At 35.3% G+C, this 24,372-nt stretch overlaps 1 protein-coding gene across 1 annotated transcript; it reads right to left on the minus strand.

The window, feature by feature from the left end:
• Positions 1-639: 639 nt before the first annotated feature.
• On the minus strand, positions 640-22,518 carry LOC124370336. Its single transcript, XM_046828626.1, has 7 exons — positions 22,240-22,518; positions 21,773-21,990; positions 21,425-21,598; positions 16,710-16,853; positions 7,504-7,617; positions 2,570-2,699; positions 640-1,648 (listed from the first exon to the last, which is right to left on the minus strand). Exons 1-7 carry the CDS (start codon positions 22,280-22,282, stop codon positions 1,329-1,331), a joined length of 1,143 nt encoding a protein of 380 aa, XP_046684582.1. The 5' UTR covers positions 22,283-22,518; the 3' UTR covers positions 640-1,328.
• Between the last annotated feature and the right edge of the window lie 1,854 nt (positions 22,519-24,372).

Here is a 24,372-nt window from a genome sequence, read left to right on the forward strand (position 1 = left end):
TTGAATCACATGTCGCAATGAAATTCATCCAGTCATTGGTTGTAAAGATAGTGTTTCTTTGAACTTTTTTCTTTGCCCTCTCAATTATACTATGCTTACCATCAACCTCCATGTGTGTATGGCATGCAAGAAGAAATTTATGATTTATTACTTCAAGATGGGGGAGCTTTTCCATAAGCCACATGTACATGAAGATTATGTTCAGGTTTCTGTTCTGCCCACTGCAATTATCTGTCCATACTGTAAGGTTCTTTGTTTTAGCAGTTAATTTTTGACTTCCCCAAGCAAAAAAGCAAGAAGCCATTTCACTCCCCCCTCTTCCTCCAGCAGTCTCATCCCAAATCATACAAGGAGTTTTATTTTCTGTTGTGTCATAATATTGTATAGTTTAATGTCCATAACTTTCTTAAGTAAAAACTTTGACAATTTGTTAATGCTGGTGTTGGTAAGCACTTTTGTAAGTCTGCTGTAATGACTTTAGTGTCTTCACTTTCCTTGGCAATGAGTTTGTCCTCTCTTTTTAAAGTATATCTTCGAGAAGCTTCTTCTAAATGATCCTCCTTTTGCTGTCTGAGTTCTTGTATTTTTTTCCTGACACTGTTCATTTTTTAGGTTACAGTCAATTTTATCACACGTATCACAAGTATCGTTATCAGGCAAATGAAAAGAATAATTAAATTGTTCATTGAACACTTTAGAAAATAACCATTTCTTTTCTGGTTTCATGCCATCTTTATTGCAGTCTTCGACATACATGTCGTACATTTTGGTAATATTTAAATGATTGCCCAAGTATTTCCGCTGTGACCTCTCCCTACTGTAATGGCTAACATATGCAGGATATTTCTTAATATGATTTTTGATCACTCCTATTGCTTCATCAGGTATTTTATTAATCGGTGTGTGGTGTCCTCTAAGGTCTCCTGCTACAAGACCAATGTCACCTGTCTTTCTCAAAACACTTCTTGTAAACATATCCGAAATTGAAAGAGTATTTTAAAAAAAAGGTTTTACACACTACTTCTTCAACACTGTTCTTTTTAAAAATATATGCATTGCTCACACTTTTATTCTGCCTCGTTCCGTCTCTTTGCCGCTGCCTAGTTACAGGTTTTGATTTGATGCAAGATGCAACAAACTGCCTTTTTAAGTCCCAGGTTCTGTCATATTTCCAAAACTCGGAATGGATATTGAGTCTTTCTTCATTTGTAAATCTTGTGTTACATTTTAATCGACAATTATCTCGACATGGAGGTTTTAATGGCCTTCCTTCTGCAACCTTTCCCTTTGAATTTACGTACTGCTCACCAGAAAGTACTTTTCTTTTCCTAATGTTTTTTTTTCCAGTTTACTGGGTTTCTGACTCTCTTTTTGCCCTTTTCAGGAATATTTATCATGTCATCATTTGAATCAGAATCACTGTAGGGAACAAGTTTATATTGATTTGATACGGCTGTAGGTACGGTATTTGTATCAACTGTTGTAGGTTGTGATATCTCAATGACATCACTAAAAGATATTTCACTTTCTGAACTCTCCTGGGGTACATAAGTGGGATCATCCAGATCATTGTCAGAAAATAAACTGCTGTTTGATGAACAGTCCTCTTGTACAATTTCAGCAGGAAGATGATGTCCGGTTTCTGGTTCTGCAAAGAAAAAAGGTTTATTAGTAGCCTACCCAATAAAATATGTATATATAATTAAGGTTAGTACCCTTGTAGGTATAAACTCATTTTATAAACAAACATGTTACGGACAGGCCATGATACATATTTTCATTACGTTACGTCTTAATTTTTTGTGGCTGCACTTCCATATACGCCCGGCGAAACAATCGATTTAATATCAAATATCAATCTTTCGTTCGAGATAAATGAGTAAGTACATTATTTATGTAAATTTACCCAAATTTGTTTAAACACAGTTTCACATAATTAATTACAATATAACATCATTTTACACACATTTACAATATATTAGAAAATTTCAAACTTATTACAATTGAAAATAGTGCCTCTAGATGCATATAACTGTGGACTCTTGGGATCACTCATGCCTTGGTGATGTGGATTGCCTTACCCATGGAACAAGGCCATCTTTTCCAGGAGATATTTACGTAACTATTTATTTTTGCCGAAAAACATTACAAACACACTTCTCAGATAATACGAAAAACCAACCACATTTTTTGTCTCAGTACTGTCATTACAAAACGTTACATTTAATTGTTTATGATATTTAATTTGGTTCTTAAAAAAATCAACATTATTTTCTTGACCAATAAAGAACGACATTTTCATACAGAAACCGATAATTCATAATTTCATTTGATACTTCCTAAGATCGATATATTAACAAACTATATTTACTATCAATATGATTCGGTAGTACATTATTTGTTTCACGGGGCGTATATGGAACTGCAGCCTTTTTGCTCTTAATATGGTCTTATATCAATACTGTTAAAGCCCAGTTTGTAAGAATGACAATAACCTTAAGTGAAAATTCAGGTTATAATATTGTAACAAAACAACATATGCCTATAACGTAGGCAAGAAAACACTTACCATAACCGTTCACTGATGGATCAACAACATCTTCTGGATCTTGAATAAGATTTTCATGTTTGGTGATATTTTGTCCTAGTAGGCTATAAAGTTTAGGGAATGATTCTTGAATCAAATCCGGTTGCACTGTCTGTAAATTAATACAATGATTTTAAAATACTACAAAATACTAAAAAAAAACTATTAAAATCTTACCTTTTTGCTATTAGGCCTATCAAACTGGTTATTAAATTTTATTACTAAAGCTTGTAATTTTAACATATTCATATTTTGTCAGATCTGTAATTTATTTCATTAACATAGCTTAAAATGTTACATAGCTTTGTAACAACGATTACAATGAATTAATATGGTTACGATAGGTACCCATAACCTCTGACCTACAAAATAAAAATTAGAACTAACCTGTAATTCAGTTAGAAAAGCCGTAGGGCTGCTGTTCCTGGGTGCTTGTTCCTGAATGTTAGGAATCTCTATTAATGGAGACACTGGGCAACTTGTTACATCTTCTGAAGTAACAACATAGCCATGATCAAGACTTACTAATGTGTTCTGATGTTGTGCCAATGAAAGCATAAGTTTTCCTCTACTTGAAACATTACTGTATGGTCCATCCGTCATTGTAAATAACCATTAAACTCTAGCTTTTATTCATATGAAAGACAATGTATGCAATCTTTAACCACAATAACCTCGAATATCTTTCTTCTAACCTCAAACACCAACTTCGAGAGCAAAAGCAACAATAAACACATGTAGCTACAAATCAGCTGATTGAAAAACTGGATTTGAGTTACTAGCTACTATATACAGTACAGGAGCCAGACTAACGTAAGTCCGGCTCTGGACTTGCGTTACACTCATTGGAGCTTACTATTTAGAACCAAAATATCGTATCTAGATTTACGATAGTATGGCTCAAACAGATGTTGTGACTTACGATTGTATAGCTCTAGCTAAATCCGTAAATATATTTTTTAGCAGACATACGATAGAATGGCTCTATAGAGCACATAATTTCAACAAAAGATCAGCTGATATCAGAAAAATGATATTTTTGGACTTCCGATACTATGGTTCTGAGCGGTGGCGTAACTAACGCCAATGCAACCAATGCGGTGCATTGGGGCGCAGGCCTTCAGGGGGCGCAGGCCCTAGAAGGGCGCAAAAGTGTTTTTTTTTAATTGAAGCTAAATTTGGGGGTAACAAAACATTTGACCACCGAGTTGTATTCGTTATTCTAACAGTACAATAGTATGAACTATTAATACACTATTTAAAAATATTCTCATGATGAGTATATTTGAAATGAAATATGATAACTAGTCCACTCAAGTCTAGGTTATCTGCGATGTTACTATGCCGGACTGATACGTTCAGTTTGAATGTTGGGACACTACTGAGCCGCGCGCTGTCCCCACAACTCAGTTTTAGCCAGGGCGCATATTGCCACACGTGGCACGGCCCGGGCAGCGCAGCACAGCACAGGGCAGCAGCGGCGAAAAATCTGCGTCGCACAGTTTACCTCGCATATTGGGAAGCAGTTATCATACAGCAGTTCAGTGTCTTGTGTGTTTGTTGATATAGTTTATAATAGTTTAACATAACAATAACAGTTACCTTGTTTACCTAGTTTATTACCTTGTTTAAAACCTTGTATGATGAGCATGTTGTCAAAATATTTGGATTTGAGTTCTGACTCAGATTCTGATGCCGACCTAGATTTATTATTACTACTTCATCAGAGAACAAGAAAGAACAAGCGTAGAAACAGTGACTACCTGAAAAAAAGAAGTTCTCATGGTGAATTTGTTCTGACAAAAGAGTTGTGTAGTGAAAGGTTTACGAACTATTTTCGTCTCAACAAAGCGGAATTCCAAGAAGTTCACAGCCTGGTCCAACCTCTTATTTCTTCCGAGGGATGTAATGCTCAAAAACCAATTGGGAGTGAAGAAAAACTAGCAGTATTTCTAAGGTAAGTTTTTATTTATAAGTATAACACCAATATGAAAACGTGTAAGTACAATGAAAAAATGGAAAAATCATATTGCCTTACTGTAATAATCTAAAAACATTAGGTGTTAAAGGTATTGATAAAAGAGACTAGTGAAGACGTTGGCAAACTGGGGTTTTCAGGGGCGTAAGGCGAGGTCGACGTTGAACGATGTCCTAGAGCTGAAGAAGAGGTAGAAGTTTCCGGAGACAAGACGTTTGGAGAACGTGACCAGTTGTCATACGTTAACTGACGATCCTCATACATAGGCTGATGAACTTGATGCCGGGGCTGTTGTGGGGAATGGGTAGGTTGTTGAATGTTCAGCAAACGTGCTTCCTCGTCGGTTACTGACAGAAAGACATTCCTTCTCACAATATGCTGGGATGAAGGAGGCATTTTTTTTGTTAGCTCATACATCGACATGAAAAATAGATGTAAATCATCTGAAGGAGCTATTTTTTCATCCAGTTTTTTTCTTTCTTTAGCCCGCTCTGTTGCCCTCTGCTCACGCTGTTCAATAGCTTTTACTATTACGGTGTCAACTTCATGTTTTTTAAATTTCTTTTGTGGTCTTGATGGTGGTGGCGATAGATTATCTGTAGGTTCCTTTACAGACAAATCAACTGAGTTAACTCTTTCAACGTCGGCTGTGTCTGGCTGAGACTCTTCATCAACTATCCCGGTAATGTTATTTTCGACGTCCTGGTTCTCTTCTGCCTGCTGTGTTTCTGGTTGTCCTCGTAGTTGTGGTTCAGGTTGGGGTCATCATTGGTAAAACTTGTTTCTCGATTTTCATTAACCATGTATTGCAACAAAAATTCCATTTGAGCTTGAAACCTCCATGGTTTAATATCTGTTGCTGCTGCACCACTTTTCATCATACGCTTTTGCCGGCGTAGAGCATCTCTATGGTTGTTCCTTAATTTCTTCCACATAGATTTTACCTCTTCAACTGAAAAAGAGAGAGAAAACTTAATACTTATTTTATTTATAACGATAAACAGGTAAGGGGATTCCACACTGGAAAATGACCATTTACCAAAAACAATTTTGTTGCATACGTTTGTTCCGCTAGGCTAAACCAGAACTATCTACTGCAACTATTAAGTTATCTATTGCATGAAAGTAGCATATATACTTTTTTGTTGTAGGTATCTGGCTTCTGGTGACAGCTACAAAAGCATCGGCTACAGTTACCGGATGGGAGATAAAACAGTAGCTAACATTGTGAATGAGGTCTCCGTCGCAATATGGACAACTATGCAGCCGGATTATTTGCCACAACCTACATCAGAGACGTGGCTATCGATTGCGTCTGATTTTAATTCAAGATGGAATTTTCCTCACTGTGTGGGGGCGATTGATGGGAAGCACATTGTTATAAAGAAACCAAACAAATCTGGATCATCATACTACAATTACAAACACACTTTCTCCATCGTCCTAATGGCAGCTGTTGACGCTACATCAAAATTCACTTTCATCGATGTAGGATCCATGGGGAGATTCAGTGACGGTAATATTTTTTCAAGTTGCGAATTGGAAAAAAAAATGGTAAGAGGAAGTCTTAAACTGCCCTCCCCTTCTGAACTTCCCTCCTTTCAACATAGTATGCCATACGTGTTTGTAGGGGATGAGGCCTTCCCGCTAATGTGCAACTTGATGAGACCCTACCCAAAGAAGCAAGTTACGGACAACCATGAAAATAAGGTGTTCAACTACAGGCTTTCACGGGCCAGACAAACTGTTGAGTGTGCTTTTGGAATTCTAGCATCGCGATTCCGCGTATTCCAAAAACCATTCGAGATTAAAGTTTCTAGCGTTGTCAGTGTCGTAAAAGCAGCTTGTTTGCTACATAATTATCTGCGCAGAAATGCTGCAGTAAATGTGGATAGTGAAGATGTTTCAACTGCACAATTACCAAAAGAGCAACTGGTTCCAGTATCAAGGAATCGAGCAAGAAGTGTACAAGCAGCTTTTGCAGTAAGACAGAAGTACACTGCATACTTTAACTCAGTAGGAAGTGTGAAGTGGCAGGATGAACGAGTCTCTGAAGGACAATATTAAATTCATGTTTGTAGTTGGTCTACGACTGGAGTTAACCCACTGGAGGTTGTATCTTCTGATTGTCCATACTGTTAGAAATATAAGTCATTGGCATGTTATATGGCTCATTTAAAAAATTGACATCCTACACAAAGTAGGCCTATCCTCCATTGTTTTAGTTTTTATTTTATATAAAGCCTTTTTTGTACACAGAATTATAATTCTTTCATACAAATGTTTACAATAAAACTAAATTTTTGTGGTAAAAAATTTAATGTAGTAAAATAATTTCTGTTCCTGACATTTTATATCTCAAAATAACTAATTTTTACAACATTTTACAAGAATCGTGTATTTATTTCTAAATAATATTTATGTAAATGTATTTATCCCTATCCCAAAATATTAATAATATCACTGTAGTACAGAAAAGTTATTTATGTGATATATAAAACAGAAATTCGGTGTAGATAACCTGAAAATAATAAGATACATAGATTTTGTTAGGGTTAACTAATAACAAGTCCTTTACCATCTGCAATGTTGAGTTCTTTTGCGATTTCCCCCAGATTTCTTGCTTGTATTTAGTCTTCATACATTTTCCATCACTGGTATCATACAAAACTGGATAAACACGCACCATTTCAATTAACTTTTCCTCTTGACATTCCATTGCAAAACAGTGGCGTAAGACGGCGCAGGTCAACAATGTGAAGCAGTTTCTGTGTCTCGACCACAAGTGCGGACAGTCGACGTGCGGGACTACACTGCCCTGCCTTGCCCTGCGCCACAATATGCGCGCTCTCTAGCGAACACGTGCTTTACAAAAACTGCCCCGCCCTGTGCTGCGCTGCGCTGCTCAGACTGCGTCTCAATATGCGGGGCGCCTTACTCCGTAACTGCTGCGCATCTCAAGGTCATGCGGCATGTAGTAGGCCGCCGCCCCTCCCCTCTCGTGTGCCGGGTGCCTGGGCGAGTCCAAGTCTCGGCGGGGGAGGGGTGGCCGCTGCGCACTCACAGATTAGTCACCCTGTCCTGTCAGTCGGTCCTTGTTAGTACGATTGTGCGGTTCGGTAGTGTGAGTTTTATTACAAAACGATTTTGTCTGTGTATTTGTTATACAATTTAAATCAGTGGACCGTTTTTTGCCGTATAAATTTGTGCGTTTTTAATGGATTTCGTTATGATTGTTTGTGATTGAACGAAATGGACGGAAACAAAAGACCTAGTGGTACCGAGTTCCGAAAAAGGAAAAAACAAGAAGAAGAAAAAGTGAAGAAACTACCAAAGATTGACACGTTTTTTAAAAACGGGATTTTGCTGATACCTCTCAAAGTCAATTAGGTGACGATGGTGTTGGTGAGAATGAATGTGGGCTTGGGGGTAAAATATCCACGTCAGAAGATATCGTCGAATTGAATGTTCTTGCCGATAACCAAACTTCAGAAGTCCACCAAAATGTGAGTAAGTCTGCTGATTTAAATATTACATATACTGCTCCTTCTACATCAGCAACTGGCGGAAGTATTTCAGTACAAGAAAATACTGATGTCTTTGGTATAATCTGCAATGATGGTGGAGTAGAGAGTACAGACATAGCTCTTTTCTCAGAAGATATTAACAATGATGAATTGAAATCTCGGATTTTGAACTCCGAACCGTGTAGACCTCAAGGGCCATTCCCTAAAGACATTAAAACAAATAGATCCTTTTCGAAAGATTATTATTTTTCCGAAACGAAAACTGGTCAAAAAATTGACGCTTTTGGCTTTGTTACTCTCCGTCTTTAAATGGCGTGTATTGTGAACCATGTTGGCTGTTTGCTAACAGACTTGATAAAAACTTTAACAATGCATGGTCTACTGGGAAAATTAATGATTGGAGAAATCTGTCAACAAAAATTAAAGACCACGAATTGAGTAAGTGCCATATTAATGCATGTATCGCATTTGGAATAAGAAAAAATAATAGAGATATCAAAACTCTTTTCTATGACAAAGAAGATAAACTGGTTGAAGTAATAAAGAGAATTTTGGATGTTATCATAACAATGTCAACCTGTAATCTAGCTCTTAGAGGTCATCGATCTGAGAGCATACAAAATGTTAAGAGTGAGTCAGGAAATTTTCTGAATATTATTGATCTCCTTTCTAGATACGACCCTATTTTAAAGAATCACCTGGAAAACGAAGATAGTAGGGTAAAATACTTAAGCCCTTCAATTCAAAACGAGCTTATTCATTTGACATCTCATCAGATTTTGAGTGAAATATTGACTGATGTTCAACAGTCTCCATTTTTTTCTCTCATTTTAGATACTACACAAGACATTTCGAAAATTGATCAGTTATCAATAATCTTAAGATATGTTTTATACAAACCAGACCTAAATCAGCTTGAGATAATGGAATCCTTTTTAGGCTTTGTGCAAGTACTAGACCAGTCAGCCGAAGGACTAGAGGATCTTGTAGTTAAATTTATAGAAGAAAAGAAAATATCTTTTGATAAGTGCCGAAGTCAAGGATATGATGGCGCTTCTGTCATGAATGGAATTTACACAGGACTGCAGACCAGAATAAAATCAAAGTCTCCTAACGCTGAGTATGTCCATTGTGCTAGTCACAATTTAAATTTAGTTTTAAACGACAGTGTGAAATCGATTTCAGAGATTTCATCATTCTATGATACAATAAACAGTATTTATGTATTTTTCGGCCAAAGCCTACCAAGATGGCAATGTTTAAAAGAGTTGACCGACTCCTGTGTTATCAAGTTAACCTTGAAAAAACTCTGTCCTACTAGGTGGTCGTCAAGGTACGACGCTTTACTATCAATCAATGTAAATTTTGTCGCTGTGCTGAAGTGTCTATCGAAAATAATTTTGACTTCAAGCAAGAACAATGAAGTCGCAGAAGCAACTGGTCTTATAAAGGAAATGTCTTCTTTTGAGTTTGTTTTGATGTTAGTGTTTCAAAGTCGAATTTTAGAAAGAATCCAGATCACGTCGAAAACCCTACAGAGGTCCGACGTTAATCTAGACGATGCAAAGAATCTCCTTCAGAAGTGTTTAAATACTGTGAGCCAACTGCGAGGAGAATTCGACGATGTCCTAGATCAAGCCAGGAGGTTAGCTGCTAAGTGGAATATTGATTCGTCAATGACCTCCAAACGTAAAAGAAAAGTAAAGACTTTTTTTGACGAACTTTCTAGTGACTATGAGTTTAGTGATCCTGTGCATTGCTTTAAAGTTAGGGTATTTGTGAGAGCTGTTGATATTTTAATTTCACAGTTAAACGAAAGGTTTAAATCTATGTTATGTATAACTGACACGTTCAGTTTTTTAAACCCAGATAATTTGTTACGGTTTTCTGACGAACAACTCGTACAGTCAGCCTCTGACTTTTGTAAAAAATATGAATCTGATGTGACTCATGCTTTAGTTAACGAAGTCATTTGCTTTAGAAATATAGTCAAAGACGACATCAGAAGTAATAAAATAAGCAAAATCAGCCAGCTGGCTGATTATCTATTGATTGAAAATAAGTTTATTTCATCAAGTGTGCCAAACATATGTACTGCATTCATAATGTTTCTTACATTACCCGTGACTGTGGCAAGTAGTGAAAGGTCTTTTTCCAAACTAAAAATAATTAAGAACTACTTAAGAAATTCTATGTCCAATACTAGACTGTGTGACCTTAGTGTAATTAGTATTGAACATGAGAGAGCTCGGTCTTTAGATGTAAAAAGGTTAGCTAGACGGTTCCTAGAAACAAAGAGCCATAGGGGCTTTGTCAGGGAGTGGGAGTAGGAATTAAAACCCTCAATTAAAATGTCTATGTTTCATGTTTAGCATAAAATTAACATTAAGATAATGTTGGAGCTTCTTAAATCATTTATATGTCACTGAATAAATGTAAAAAGTAAAAAGAAGTAGTCTTATTTTATCGTCCTAAAAAGTACAATAATTAATTGAAAGTATGTAATGTGATCCTAGTCTTGTAGTTAGCCCTAATTGAAATGTTTGTACATAATCTTTGACAATCAAAACATGTAAATGTAAACAAAAGATTCATCATTGGTGTTAACATTTACCAGGTGTTTTGCCAAATTTAACATTAGTGTTTACGTTTACCAATTACCAGGTGATTGAATGATTGATTTAAATTTTACTAAGTTTGAAACTAATATGACCAAGAAATACAAACAGTAAAAAGTCATAACATCATAAGTTTTAATAATCCATTGATTATAAAACATTAAAAAATTAGAAATACCGTCATTTTTGACAGGATGATAACCTAAATAACCTAGTATATCATATATCTTTCTCTAATTGGATAGAGATTGTACCGACTGAGTTAGGATTATTTTAACAGTGGACCCCATCACGTTACAATCAAATACAATTACTTTCCGAGGCAGAAGGAAAATACTTTTAACTGCGGTCATTTGTGTTTAGACTTTTTATTCGTGAAGAAATGATTTGTGTTACAGGAAGATCGTCTGATCTCAAGTGTACGTTATTTCCTCCTTTAGATTTATCAAGATCTAATGACTGGGAAATGGGTTTTTTGGATTTAATGACTTACAATTCAATTCCCAATATTGAAGAAAATATCAATAACGTACTTTACATCGGCTCCAATACAATATCTCTTCCAACAGGATCTTATGAAATAGAAGACATTCATAAGTATATTAACAATAAATTGAAAGAAATAGATCCAACTACAACATTCAAGTTAAAAGCAAACAACAATACACTTAAAAGTGAAATATAGTGTTCTAAGAAAATAGACCTTTCGAAACCTTAATTTAGGTTCGTTACTTGGGTTTATAGATAAAGATATCAAGATATTGGATGTAAATAAATAGCATGTATCATCAAGTCAAGTGGCCATTAACAAAGTTGATATCATACGAATCACTTGTAATATTGTAGGAGGTTCATATAGAGACGGAATCGAAGGACACGTATTACATTAATTTTATCCAGTGGTTGGACCTGGATTTAAAATTGTTGAAAGACCTGAATCGGTACAATAACTTCCAATTTACAAACAAAATAATTTATCAGAATTTAACATAAAACTAGAAGATCAGAACGGAGATATAATTAATTTCAGAGGTGAAAACATTAATTTACGCGTTCAAATTAGAGAGAAAGCAGGAAAATAACTCAACCTCTACATCTTCTAAAAAGTTAGTTAAAACCTTTCATACTACACCAAATGTCAGTATTCCTCGAACAGTGAAGCCGTTAAATTTGAGGAACCGCATATTTCTTAACTCACTAGGAATATTTAAAACTCCTTCATCATGAACGGGATACTGGATATTGGTGAAAATGTAAATTTTGAAGATTCAGTAATTAAAATTGAATGGCATTCTCACAATCCATACTCTTCGAATTCATTAAAGAATAGTGATGAAATTAGAATACCAGTTCAACATCAAGATGTATACACATTACCAAGTCGAAGTTTCCTTCTGATTGAGGGAAAAATTATAAAGGCTGCAGACAATAATTCTGATTATATAACTACGGAGTTGGTAAATAATGCTATGTCATGTTTGTTTGATGAAATACGATACGAACTGTGTGGTACAGAAATTGATAGAGTTAAAAATGTTGGTATTACGACTACAATGAAAAATATACTTACATCTCGTCCAAGTGATGCCAACTGGATGGAAAATTACATCAGTAGAAAATTTAAGTGATAAAACTAACTTTTCTTTTTGTGTACCACTTAAATTGCTTCTTGGATTTGTAGAAGATTATAATCATATTTTATTAAATGTTAAACAGGAATTAGTACTTTTGAGGCCATCAAGTGATAAGAATGCCATCATTCAGAGTGGAGCTGCTTTACATGATTTTAAAATAAATTTGACAAAAGTTATTTGGAAAGTACCTTACGTACAAGTTGAAGACAATATAAAATTATCTCTTTTAAAAGTTGTAGATAAAGATCAACCCATTTCTATTCCTTTTAGAAGATGGCAATTAAACGAATATCCATCTTTACCAGCCTCGCAGTTTCAAACATGGACAGTTAAAACTAGTTCAGTTATGGAAAAGCCACGCTACGTCATACTAGGTTTTCAAACAAATCGTAAAGATAACGCTGCTAAAAATGCATCTCATTTTGATTTTTGTCATCTAGAAAATGTGAAACTGTACCTCAACAGCAAGTACTATCCATATGATAACTTGAACGGTAACAAATCATTAATGTATGACTTGTATACAAGATTCCAATCTTCTTATTATTCAGGATGTGATGACCAACCTTACCTCGATAAAACAACATATTTAGCTAAAACTCCTTTATTTGTTATTGACTGTTCTAAGCAAGTGGAAATGTTAAAATCAGGATCACTGGATATACGACTGGAAATTCAAACTTCTGCTGCAATACCTGCTAATACAGCAGCTTATTGTTTGATCATTCATGATGCCTTAATTCAATATTTACCATTGCCTGGTATTGTTAAAAAAATTATGTAGATTTCTGTATTTATCAATAAAGGAACATGTTACTCTATTTCGATTTTTTTCTTCTTTCCTTTTTTTCATTAGAATATTTTAATTACTCTAATCACCTTGAAAGAAACATACAAGCGTATGTCATATATGAAGGTTAGGAATTAAAAACAAAGTTTTTGATTAAAAAGCTGTTTATTCTCACAATAACAAGCACAAATGACAAGTCAAGAACTTACAAGCTATAATGACCATATGCCAGGGTGTTGATGTTGTTTCGACAAACATATCTCTTATCATCCTTATTACTTAAAGCTAACTTGTTAATTACTACAGTTTTTACATTGTGCTTCTTTGATTGAAAAGTTCTTACATCTCTTCTCATATTTTCATTTACAATCTAAATAGTTTTGAAAAACTATAGTTTTATCCACGACAGCCTTTGAAATTCCTTTAGCTTTTTTCAATCTTAGTTTATTGGATTCCTGTAAATAATCATCATTTGTTGTGCGGTAGGTATAAAGTTTAGGTCGTAAACCTACAAACTCTACAATTGGAATCCCTGTACATTCGTCTTTAAATTTACCTAATGCTTTTTTGTTAGATGCATCAAAACACTTATGATCAAAGGGATAGTTAGATAAGTCAAGGTGTTGCTTTAGAATAGGATTCTCAAAGTCTTCATACAAGTCCTCAGTAATTACTTCATAAAAAAAAGAATCTGTATCAAGATATAAAATTTTGATTTGTTTGTTACCATAAAAAGGTTTTACAATGTTGTAGTGAAAGTTATACATGTGAAGTTTGGACAACTCCAAGACAGTGAATCCTACATAAATTGGTTTGTTAAAACAAATCTTATCTTTGGATAGCTCAATAGCTGCAATATTATCATCATATATTATTCTAGTCTTAAAATTAGGCTTTGAAACTAGCTTATCTACTCTTTTGCTATTAGTAACTAGTTCTAAATCAATTCTTTTCCTAATGTTTTCAATTGTTTTTTCCAAACATTGCATTGTTTAGTTATTTGTAAAATTCTTTTTCAAAATCGTTTTTTGATTCTTTTCGTTTTTTAGTATTAAAATCTATGTAAGGTTTTAACCAACATCTCTGGGAAAACTTTAGAATTCTATAAATCTTTTTCAACACAAGACCGTTTTGCAAAGCTTGTTTTAAGTTTAAATAATGACAAACATATTTTTTTTATCCGTTAATGTTGTTAACAGCTTGATCTGTTTTGATCCTGGAGAACGTTTGTTTTCAGGGAGAAAAGGTAAATCATTATGTTCCTCATGAAGATGTTGTGGATAAGATAGATCACACTCTAGAATGTAACCATTTTCTCCTTCATCAGGCTTTGTCATAACATCAAAATGTTTTATCGCTCCCTTTTTTAACCCGTGAGGAGTCCCGTATATTCCACTTACGTAGTAGGTCACCTGTATAGCTGCCATCTAACATTGCGTTTTTTATTGCTATTTGCTCTCTATTGCTTTTAAATCTTAACTTGCACTTATAATGCAATTTGTACCTGTTTCCTGATAAGTTAATTTGTATTTTACAAGTGTCAGGCAATTTAAAAAAATTAATAACAAAAATAATTACTAACTATTGGATTTTTTTAATTTTATTAATTTATCCCCATTTACTTACACATGCAGAAGGTTGAAATAATTTTTTTTCAGTTACTAAGGAAATGTTTTTATTACTTAAGACATTCCTAAATTAAATTGATAATGTAAAAATAATGCATGTGAAGTGGAAACTAATACAAGAAACAAAAAACTTAGATCTAGTTCCCTTCTGCTGCACAGTTGTGGCACCAATAGCTTGTTTTGGCAGTGTGCTCCTTGCATACGGATCTTTCACAAGCTGAGCATTTGTAATGGAGTAAACCTGTTTTTTCCTGACAGGGCAGTAGTGACACCTTGGTTTTCGTCCCCTCGACAACTGAAAAAAATACAAACAGATATATATACATATATATATATATTTTTATATGTAGGATCGGATCAAAGAATTTATTGTGTTCACAATCAAGAAGTATTAGAGTTTTTTTGTAAGACCCAAGGTGTTTTTATCGGTAAAATATTAAATGTATACAGTTTTAGTTACTGGTAAAAAAGATCAATCCCTACCTGGTGGGGGGTTTTGCTCAGGAAGTTCTACACCGGCGACAGCCCTGATGCTGGTCCTCAACGGGAGTGAGAGGGTCCTGAATAGAAAGCTCTATGTAGAATATGCGGCTTTACTAGGTCCCTCGCTAGGCTCGTTATGAAAGTCCTCCTCTGCATGGTGTCTTTTGTATTCAGGTTGTAGATAATCTGACCATTTATAGTTGCCAGATTCAGGAGTCCACAAAAAATCGTCAAAGGCCACCTGTTACTAATACGTTTTACAGAGTAGTCCTTTTTCTTTCTGTCTACAACATCGATCCCACCTTTGGTCATGTTATAAAAAGTAATGACCTCTGGTTTTGTTAGCCTCAGAATCGGGATCAATAGAGTCATCATCATGAAAATGTCGACAACATCAAAACATTTTTCCCTTTTTTCGGGACATAAGAGACTAATGTGGCTCTATTCGGGTCACAGCCAAAAGCAAACATGCTGCTGCCTACTGGTCTACCGTTGACATCTTTAAATGAATCTGGGATCTCTCGCTTATTTTTTTTATAGTCCCCTACTATAGTGGTTCTATGATGCATGAACAACTCATTGGCAAGGGGAACAGAGGTATAGTAATTATCCATCGTAATGTTCCTTCCTGTTCTGTCGATAGGTTCCATTAGTCTCAAAACCACGCTACTTGCTGAGTTGTCATACGCATAAGGGCCCGGGGGCTGTTTGCCCGGATAAATTTCCATGTTCAACACATAGAATGTTCGAGCGTCCGACATTGCATAAATTTTTTTATACCATACTTGTCTGGTTTATTGCTCAGGTATTGTCTGAACTTACATCTTCCCCGAAATGCCTCCAGCATCTCATCAATAGTAACGTACTCTCCTGGAGTGTAGTGTTCCTTACACAAACTGACAAAAGTTTCGAATACATCCCTAAATGCAGCCAAGTTGTCAATTTTTTTTAACGTTCACCTCCCTGGTTCTATTGTCATCAAATCTGATTGCTCTTACAAGCTGATGGAATCTTTTTTGAGACATGACTGCTTTGAAAAAGTCAGGGCAGTTCCATCATTGACCCCACATTTCACTAGTGTTTAGGTGGTTTCCTTTTTTTACTCCTAACATATAAAGAACCCCAAAAAATGATAGCAATTCATCAACATTAGTATTAATACAATCTTGTTTGTCACGAGCATAGTTTGAGGAGATATCATCCAACTCGTCATTTGTAAAGTTGACAATGTTCCTGAATCATTTGATCTGGGAAGAAAAGTTTCCATGAATCAAAGATAGTTCTACTGTTCTTAGCAGCGCCTTTTACACCTGGCAATTTTTTTATAATATTCTGTTGAGAAGTTTTCGTTCTTCTAGCATCAGATTTATGAATGTACCATTTTGTGAAAGTATCCTTACCTACATACACTGGACCGGGATGTTGTCTCCTACTCTGCACTTAGATAGGTCCAGGCTCCCTTACTGGCTGAGCTACAGGTTCGTGCACCGCTATGTCCATAGCAGACGTTGATGGAGCATCCAGATTTGTAAAGCTTACATTTGCATCCTCTAGATCCCCGTCACTTTCACCAGACTGTTTCAGTGTTCGAATCGTGGAGTGAATGCTCTGAAGGAGCATCTTGTTCACTATCACTACCAAGATTAGGAAAAGTCTCTTCATCCTCTTCAATCCAACTAAGAATAAGATGATCTTGAATCTTAGACATCTTGAAGTTTTCCAATGCTAAACTGCATAACACCACACTAAGTGACACTTGAAATTAATTTCTACGCTAAAATGTTTCACTTAGACACTCAAATAACAATAAAAGACTAAAAACTTTGTTCATAAGAAACGCGAACTAAGCATACAAAACGCTAACGCGATCAGTCCCGTGTATAGATGTCGCCTAACTAATGCGCCAACGTGAATGGTCCCGTGTCGAGATGGCAACTAACAGAGTATGCGGCGCGCGCTTCCACCCCCTCCCCCCTCCACTGCCTACGCATGAATCATATCACAACCACAGTGAAAACACGTGTTATATAGCCTATGAGGCACTTGCTAAGATTCAGGAGGCTAAATTAGAAAATAAAAAAAATTTCTTCAGAGCTACTATTTTGTTAGATGGCATCTAACAAGGGGACCCCTCACGGGTTAACCATCTAAAGTTTTCTTTCGGTATTGGTTTAGACATTGAGAAACCATACAAATTATTTGCATCAATTTAAGTAAGAAAACTAACGTCTTTACCAGGATCAAAAGATGATCCTAAATAAATATTGTTACCTTTTGCATAGCGTTTAACACATTGGGTAATTCCTCCTCTTATTCCCTTTTCGATAAACATATACATATCATAATCATGAATCAGCTCAAGTTCAACTTTAGCATAGCATCAAAGGTAAGACTAGGTAAGGTAAAATAATGTGCTGGATCTAATTCATAATTATTTAGACAAACTAATCTAAAGTTTCCAAATACATCACAGAGTAACAACACATCGGTTTTCAGATACAGATCGGTATAATCACCGAGGGTTTGACAGTTAAATGTATTCCATACTTTTTCAGCATGTTCATAGTCCGTGTCCGGTATTTCGCTTAAACCCATACTATTATAAAATTGCTCTTTAGCAGGGAGTTGAGTTACATCAAGTTTCTCCCAACTATCGGTAAACTCATATGGATACACTCCTTTTCTTGTTACAAGACACAAGTCTTCATCACGAAAAAACATTTTTGTGTGAATAAATTGATCATTTTTAAAATTTTTAACCAAAGAACTTAGACTACTTGCCATAAACCTAAAGCTATCTATGAACCTTAATTTAATACCGCTATCTGTGTGTTTTACATAAGAAACGTATTTCTCTTTGGTGTTAGGAACGACATCAACTTTATTTTGATCAAGTCCTAAATGTTTAATAATAAAATGGGTATCATAATTAGAACTACCGTGAATTATAACGGGAAGAGATTTTTGATCTTGTCTTTTTAAATTACAAGAACCACATAACACTGCTCTGAATTTACCAGTTACGTGACAATGGTCTCTACAAGGAGCATTAAAAGCCTCACTAAATTCTGTGTTACAACATTCACAGTGGGTGGCTGACTTAAATCTATCACTTTCTTCCCTAGTAAGAGGTAACATGGGTACGTTTACATTTAACAAATCACCAATCAGATTTGCTATAGACTTCATGTACTCTACAAATTTTAAACCAGCATTGGGACCTCGATAGAGATAGGCCTCATTAGGCAAACTGTTTACAATTTCTAGTGGTAACATATTTTCGTTGATAGCAAAATATGCACAGAAGGTCATTGGTTCATGTATTTCTTTTACTGTTACATGTTGAGATTGCTTGTTACATTCTTCAGAGCTAAGTTTTTTTAGAATAGACTCAAAATCACAATAACACACTATAGGTACTTTATACTTAAAATGAAAGTTATTAAAAGATAAATAAGTAGGATCATCCTCATCATCTGTAAGATGAGGCATAACAACCTTTACGAGTTTGTTAGGAATACAGTCTTTTCTATGTTTTTTTAACAGTTTTTTTAGCACGTAAGCCTTAAAAATGTTTTAAACAACTTTTACAAAAAGCTGCCTTTACTTCATGTTTTGTCATTTGTACACGTACTAATCTAGAAAAATTATTAATATAACAATAGTGGCTTACTCCTACATTGTTAGAAAATAACAACAAATCTATGTGATCTTTCTTCTCAGTCTTAACCACTTTCAGAGGATACACCTCATTATTCTTGTTAAGTCCATATACGTTTATACTAACAGTTGGATTGTTTTTTTCAAATTTACTGACTTGATTTAGAGGTGTTGGAAACTGAATACCGTTAAAATTAAATTTATTTTGCAGATCAAAGTATCTGTTGTTTACGCGCTCCCTGTGCACACCTTTAACATAATGACATAAAATTGCCCACTTAAAGCACTCGTCAAGTAAGTAAGTTCATTGGATTGATTACTGCTTTTTTAAGCGCTATTGCTGATGGTAAAGGTATGAAAGTACTACCTCTAAGCGGTTTGTACCTGCTGAATCGTACTAAAATACCATCAATATGTAGAAGAGTCCACCCACTCCCTTTGCTTAACTGTTCACTCTCTTCTCTACAAATTTTTCTAAACATTTTTTGTACAACTCTGGAAATGGAAGTTTCTTCCAAAACCTTCTTGTTTCTGGTTTTGAATGCGCGAGGTGTTACCTCTTGGCTAAGAGGTTTTACATAACCTCCTGAGTCCAGAGTGGCTAATACTAGGCACTTGTCTTGATAGTACTTGAGACCTGAGGATTTCAATAAGATTTAGCAACTATGACCGAAGTGCCTTTTATTAGGCACTCTAAAAAATTGGCCTTGAGTCCCGAGAATTTTTTTCTTTAAAATATCATATGACATGATAATAACTTGTCTATAAACAAATGAAAAGAGCCAAAAAAAATATTTAAAAAATTCTGTTGTGCCTTATTCTACCCTTTTTGATTGTCCTAATAATAGGCACTTCGGACTGAAATGGGTAGAAATGGTATAAAAACATAGTACATCCAGTTAAAACCATATATTTTATTGATGTGTGTCAATTAACATGAGTACAAAAGAATTAAAAATACTGCACTGAGCTATCGTAATCAGACTTCCATGGTTTCTGTTGATTTTTGAGTTAATTAAAAATACTAAGTTAATTAGGATTTTTAAAATCATGACCCTCAAATTACTTTGTGTAGTATTTAGCAAAACAGTTTCCTTCCATCTACAAGGCAAAGATAAACTTTGCACTGTGTACAAAAAACAGTAGATTTTTTTAAACACTTTGGAAGAGCACACCTCTTTTGGATTTTCTTTGTCACCTCCGGTAAGTGGGTGGCGCGCCTTGCAGTCTTTTTCTCTAAACATGGGCCCGCACTCTTCCTACGATCCAAAAAATCCTTCTTCTTGGTGTCCTTGATCTTCATTCCCATTTTCATCAACATCCAGACGAACACTATTCTTCTCAATCATGGATTTACCTAATTCCAACTTGAAATGCCTGAATTGAACAATGTCCTTGGGAGATACTCCTGACGATTTCTTAATCTCCCTCATCTGAAGCCATGCATTTCCTAGGGCTACATCAAAAAAAGTGCAATAAACATCTAACTGTCCATTTTTTAGTTCTAGATCTCGAAGGGCAATAAGATAGTATTCTGTCTATCAAATCCACCCCTCCCATATTTTTGTTGTATGACTTCACCACACTTGGTTGGGACACTTGAATATACCTCTTCTCATGCACTTTGACCACCTTTTAACCTCACACATGGGCTCAACGGACTCATTAGTTGAGATCATAGTTACGGATTTGTTATCCAGCCACTTTGTTAATGCTATCGCACCATCGGCGCGAACACTGACAGTGGCTGAACCCCTACTTTGGCTTTTCTTAAAAATCTTGTCGTCAGGAAGATCATTATCCTGGGAAAGCCTATCCTTCCTTAAAGTCCCTGAGCATCTAATTCCACGATTAAGAAGTTCTTCAGCTAATCGTACAGTATTAAAATATCTGTCGATGTAAATGACATGACCAGGAACTAAAGACCGAGTTAGATAAAGAACGGCAGACTCACATTGCCAAAAGCTTCCAGCAATATCTTGAGTAAAGGTGGTCTGATTCTGGTAAAACCACAAAGTCACATATAATCCCAGTAGGATTAGCCAAAACAAATACCTTAATTCCTAAGGGGTTGGGCTTGTTGGGAATGTACTGTTTTAAGTCACTTGTGCCACTGAAGGGTATCATCATCTCATCTATACAGATGTGTTGATTTCTGGTTTGTTTTAAGCATCCTAACAAAACACGGTCAATCAGTGGTCTTATTTTCCATAGCCTATCGGCTTTCCTTTGCTCTTCATTAATGTCATCATCAAAGACAATTTTTAGTGAATTTCTTATTTGAAAAAACCTGTCCCTAGACATATGATCAGCAACTACAGCAACTCTCCATTCCTTGTCCCAATACATACGTATTTGGGGCAACTGTAGGGATGACATTACAAAATTTACTCCCAACCAAACTTTGAATTCTCTCAAAGATAAGTTCAAACTTTTACCTGTCTTAAGTACATAAGTCTGGTTGCTTTTCTCCACAAATTGTAAAAGAATATCATCATCATAAATATAGTTCAACAAACTTCCTCATTACTCCAATTCGTACAGTCCAGTGGTATATACGAAGGTTCGTGAAGAGTCACAGGATCAGGAGAAAAAATGCCTTTTCTCCATGGTTCGGCAGTAGGTATGTTCTTTGTTCTCTTGATTGGTGGTTGCAGTTTAGTATTTTTCTTCCTTTTGGCTAGTTGATTTTTCTGAAAACAATCAATAAAATAAAATAAATCATGTACTCAGTTAAAAGTATTTAATAATTTTCAACAGAATTTTTAAGTAGAATGTGTAACCATAGTAATTACATGTATTTTGTTTGTATAAGTTAGATTACATTAGGTTTAGGTTAGGATAAAGAAATTTGATGATCAAGTTACCTTTACTGCTGTTGATGTTGTGGGTTCGTTATCGCTGTCACTAGTTGAGGGATGATAGTCAGGGTCGCTGTCAGTATTGTCACTCCAATTCGCTTGAAATAAAGATTGCTCTCTTGTGCTGGCACTGAGGACATTATCTTCATTTTCTTCATCATTGAAATCCTCGATCTCAGAATCATCAGTCCCAAACAGACAAGCATTGATTTTTCTTGGTGTCACTGTAAAAAAGTTTATACTGAAATTCAACATAATAAAGACCGAAGTTACTAGTATTAGGTATTAGTAAAATACTGCCTTTTGGTCTTTAGCCCTGTGTGCCTAATATTAGTCACTTTAGATTGCACAACAATTTGTCCTATAAAGAAACTGATTATTGTTGCATTTAATACACTACATAATAACCTTGTGATGTGTTTATGACATATAAATATAACTTATAAAGTAAAACAATGGTTTTATCTACTTACATCGTTGATTTGTAGAGGATGATTTTCTGGGTGGTGTTGCCATCTTGTTTGTTTCAATGCTGTGTCACACTGACGCACCCTAGCGGTGAGTTGAGGAACTACATCAACAAGGAACATTCTAACCTGTACAGTGCTACCCCCTATGGGGCAGTCTGATAACCAGCAAGCCATGGAGAGAATTTTGAAGTTAAGTGACTAATACTAGGCACTCAGGAATTTGTTTAAGTATACATCAGTTTACGCTCAGGACTCAACTGAGTTGTAGTTAATGGCCTAGTATTAGTCAACTTAGGAGTTAATTAGAAAAAACAACAAAAATCCCTGGGTCTCAGGAGGATAAGTACACTCTCAGGAGGATAAGTACACTCAAGCACAATATTAAACTTAATCGCATCACTTTCAGCTATGACCCTGTTAATTAAACGTTCGAGTTTATCCTCATGTTGTTGGAGAAAATCACAAATATTTAATAAATTCAAATCACTGTTTTTAAGGAAAAAAGTTTTAAGTATTCCCTTGAAAGCAGTTTTTATCTCGATAAACTCATCAACACGAGTAACAACTTCAAGACGTCTCCGCTTAGTCAATCTTGTAGGTAGAGCATCAACTTCCATAAGTAGGGTGGGCTGAAAAAAAATTTTTTTTTTTTTCAAGTGCTATACCGCGGAAAACTTGCATATATACTTCATAAATAAAATGCAACTGGGAAAAAAATTATTTTTTCAATATCACGGTAGCGCAATGCAATTAAAATAGTTTCGTTTTTTTGAAAAAAAACTTGGATTTTTATAATTTTTTCTCCGGTGTAAAAACTTTAAATAATCAATCGCTATAGTGAAAAAACTGTATAATTTGACTTAGAAAACAGAAATACACAATGAACCAGTTAAAAAAACAATGTTTACGGTAGCGCAAACAGCTTTAAATAACGGATAATTACGCTAAAAGGCGCAGTTTTACAACACTGCCGTCCTGCGACAGTTTACTCACAATGCCTTTTAATAAAAAGTTTTGTTTTAATTTATTTGTTGTTTAAAGTGTGGGGACTGCAAATTAATAATTCAAATTCCTTTTTAACATAGTTTATTAGCATCAACTTAATCATAGCATTACACATTTTTCATGAAAATTGTTATTGAAAATTCAAAAAGGAATTTTGATTTGTAGGATATATTTTCATCACAAGTCCATAATCATTCTTGTTTAGGAAGTTTGAAGGCTGATTTGCTTTCAAAGCATGGCATAGCTGCTCTTGACTGTAGTGTAGTTCGGATGAGCCCATCTCTTGCTTCAAAACCAACTACTTTTTGTGAAGCGATGGTTACAAGTTTGATGCATCGTTCAACCGCTTGCGTATGACAAGGAAAATTTGTCGAATCTCCATTCAGCTGCGGTGTCCCCAGTCAAGATTTTTGCACGAATTTCTTCGTTGCTGATTCTTCTTAGTAATGGTGGTGGTGACAATGTGGTGGCAGTCCAGTCAAATCAGTTCACTGTACTCTGTGGCTTGAAAATTTAATTTGGGTGGATGGAAAGCTCTAATTGACTTTCTTTTGGGTGCTGATGTCCTGGCCTTTATGATTCGTCTCAAACCCAATTCTCTTATGTGAGTTCTTTTATCTACTATCATACTCAACATCAAGTTTTCTGGGTGGGCAAAGTAAGCGTTCCTTTCAATAACGGGGGTCAATTACTTGAAGCAGATTTTCAGGCAGGAATCTTGAGGATTTTTACAGTTTGAAATATGTGTTCTGGTCCATCAGTATTAAGTACTTGCTTTTTTTGATATTGAACCAAACAGGCATGGTATGACTTCAGAATAAAAATGAACTACGATTTTATGTTCGTCTGATGGATATTCAACACTCACATACAATCTTAGAATCCTGTTAGCCATTGTTAGCCATCTTGCGTGAGAGAGTGGGCCAGGTTCACGGTGAGATAAATCTATAGGACAGATTCCTGATTGTACAGCAGAACTTATGTCCAGTAAATACTGTTGGTCCCTTGCTCAATATGCTTCGGTCAATATCTGGAAATTTCACACTCCACACTAGCAAATTTCACCAAGGGGAGTTTTTCGCAGTTATTGAGCTCTGTTCCGATAGGTCCTTTAAATGTTGTAGGCCCTGT

This window comes from Homalodisca vitripennis, unplaced genomic scaffold, assembly GCF_021130785.1.
Source record: "Homalodisca vitripennis isolate AUS2020 unplaced genomic scaffold, UT_GWSS_2.1 ScUCBcl_86;HRSCAF=1036, whole genome shotgun sequence".
Classification (NCBI taxonomy): Eukaryota; Metazoa; Arthropoda; class Insecta; order Hemiptera; family Cicadellidae; genus Homalodisca; species Homalodisca vitripennis.

Excerpts from the sequence above, each read along its gene's own strand:
- LOC124370336 (XM_046828626.1), bottom strand. The coding sequence starts at position 22,282 with ATGGCAACACCACCCAGAAAATCATCCTCTACAAATCAACGAT. Across the intron at positions 21,599-21,772 it reads CAACATCAACAGCAGTAAAG|AAAAATCAACTAGCCAAAAG; the intron begins GTAACTTGATCA and ends GATTGTTTTCAG. Across the intron at positions 16,854-21,424 it reads CGAATTGGAGTAATGAGGAA|AGCATTCACTCCACGATTCG; the intron begins GTTTGTTGAACT and ends ATGCTCCTTCAG.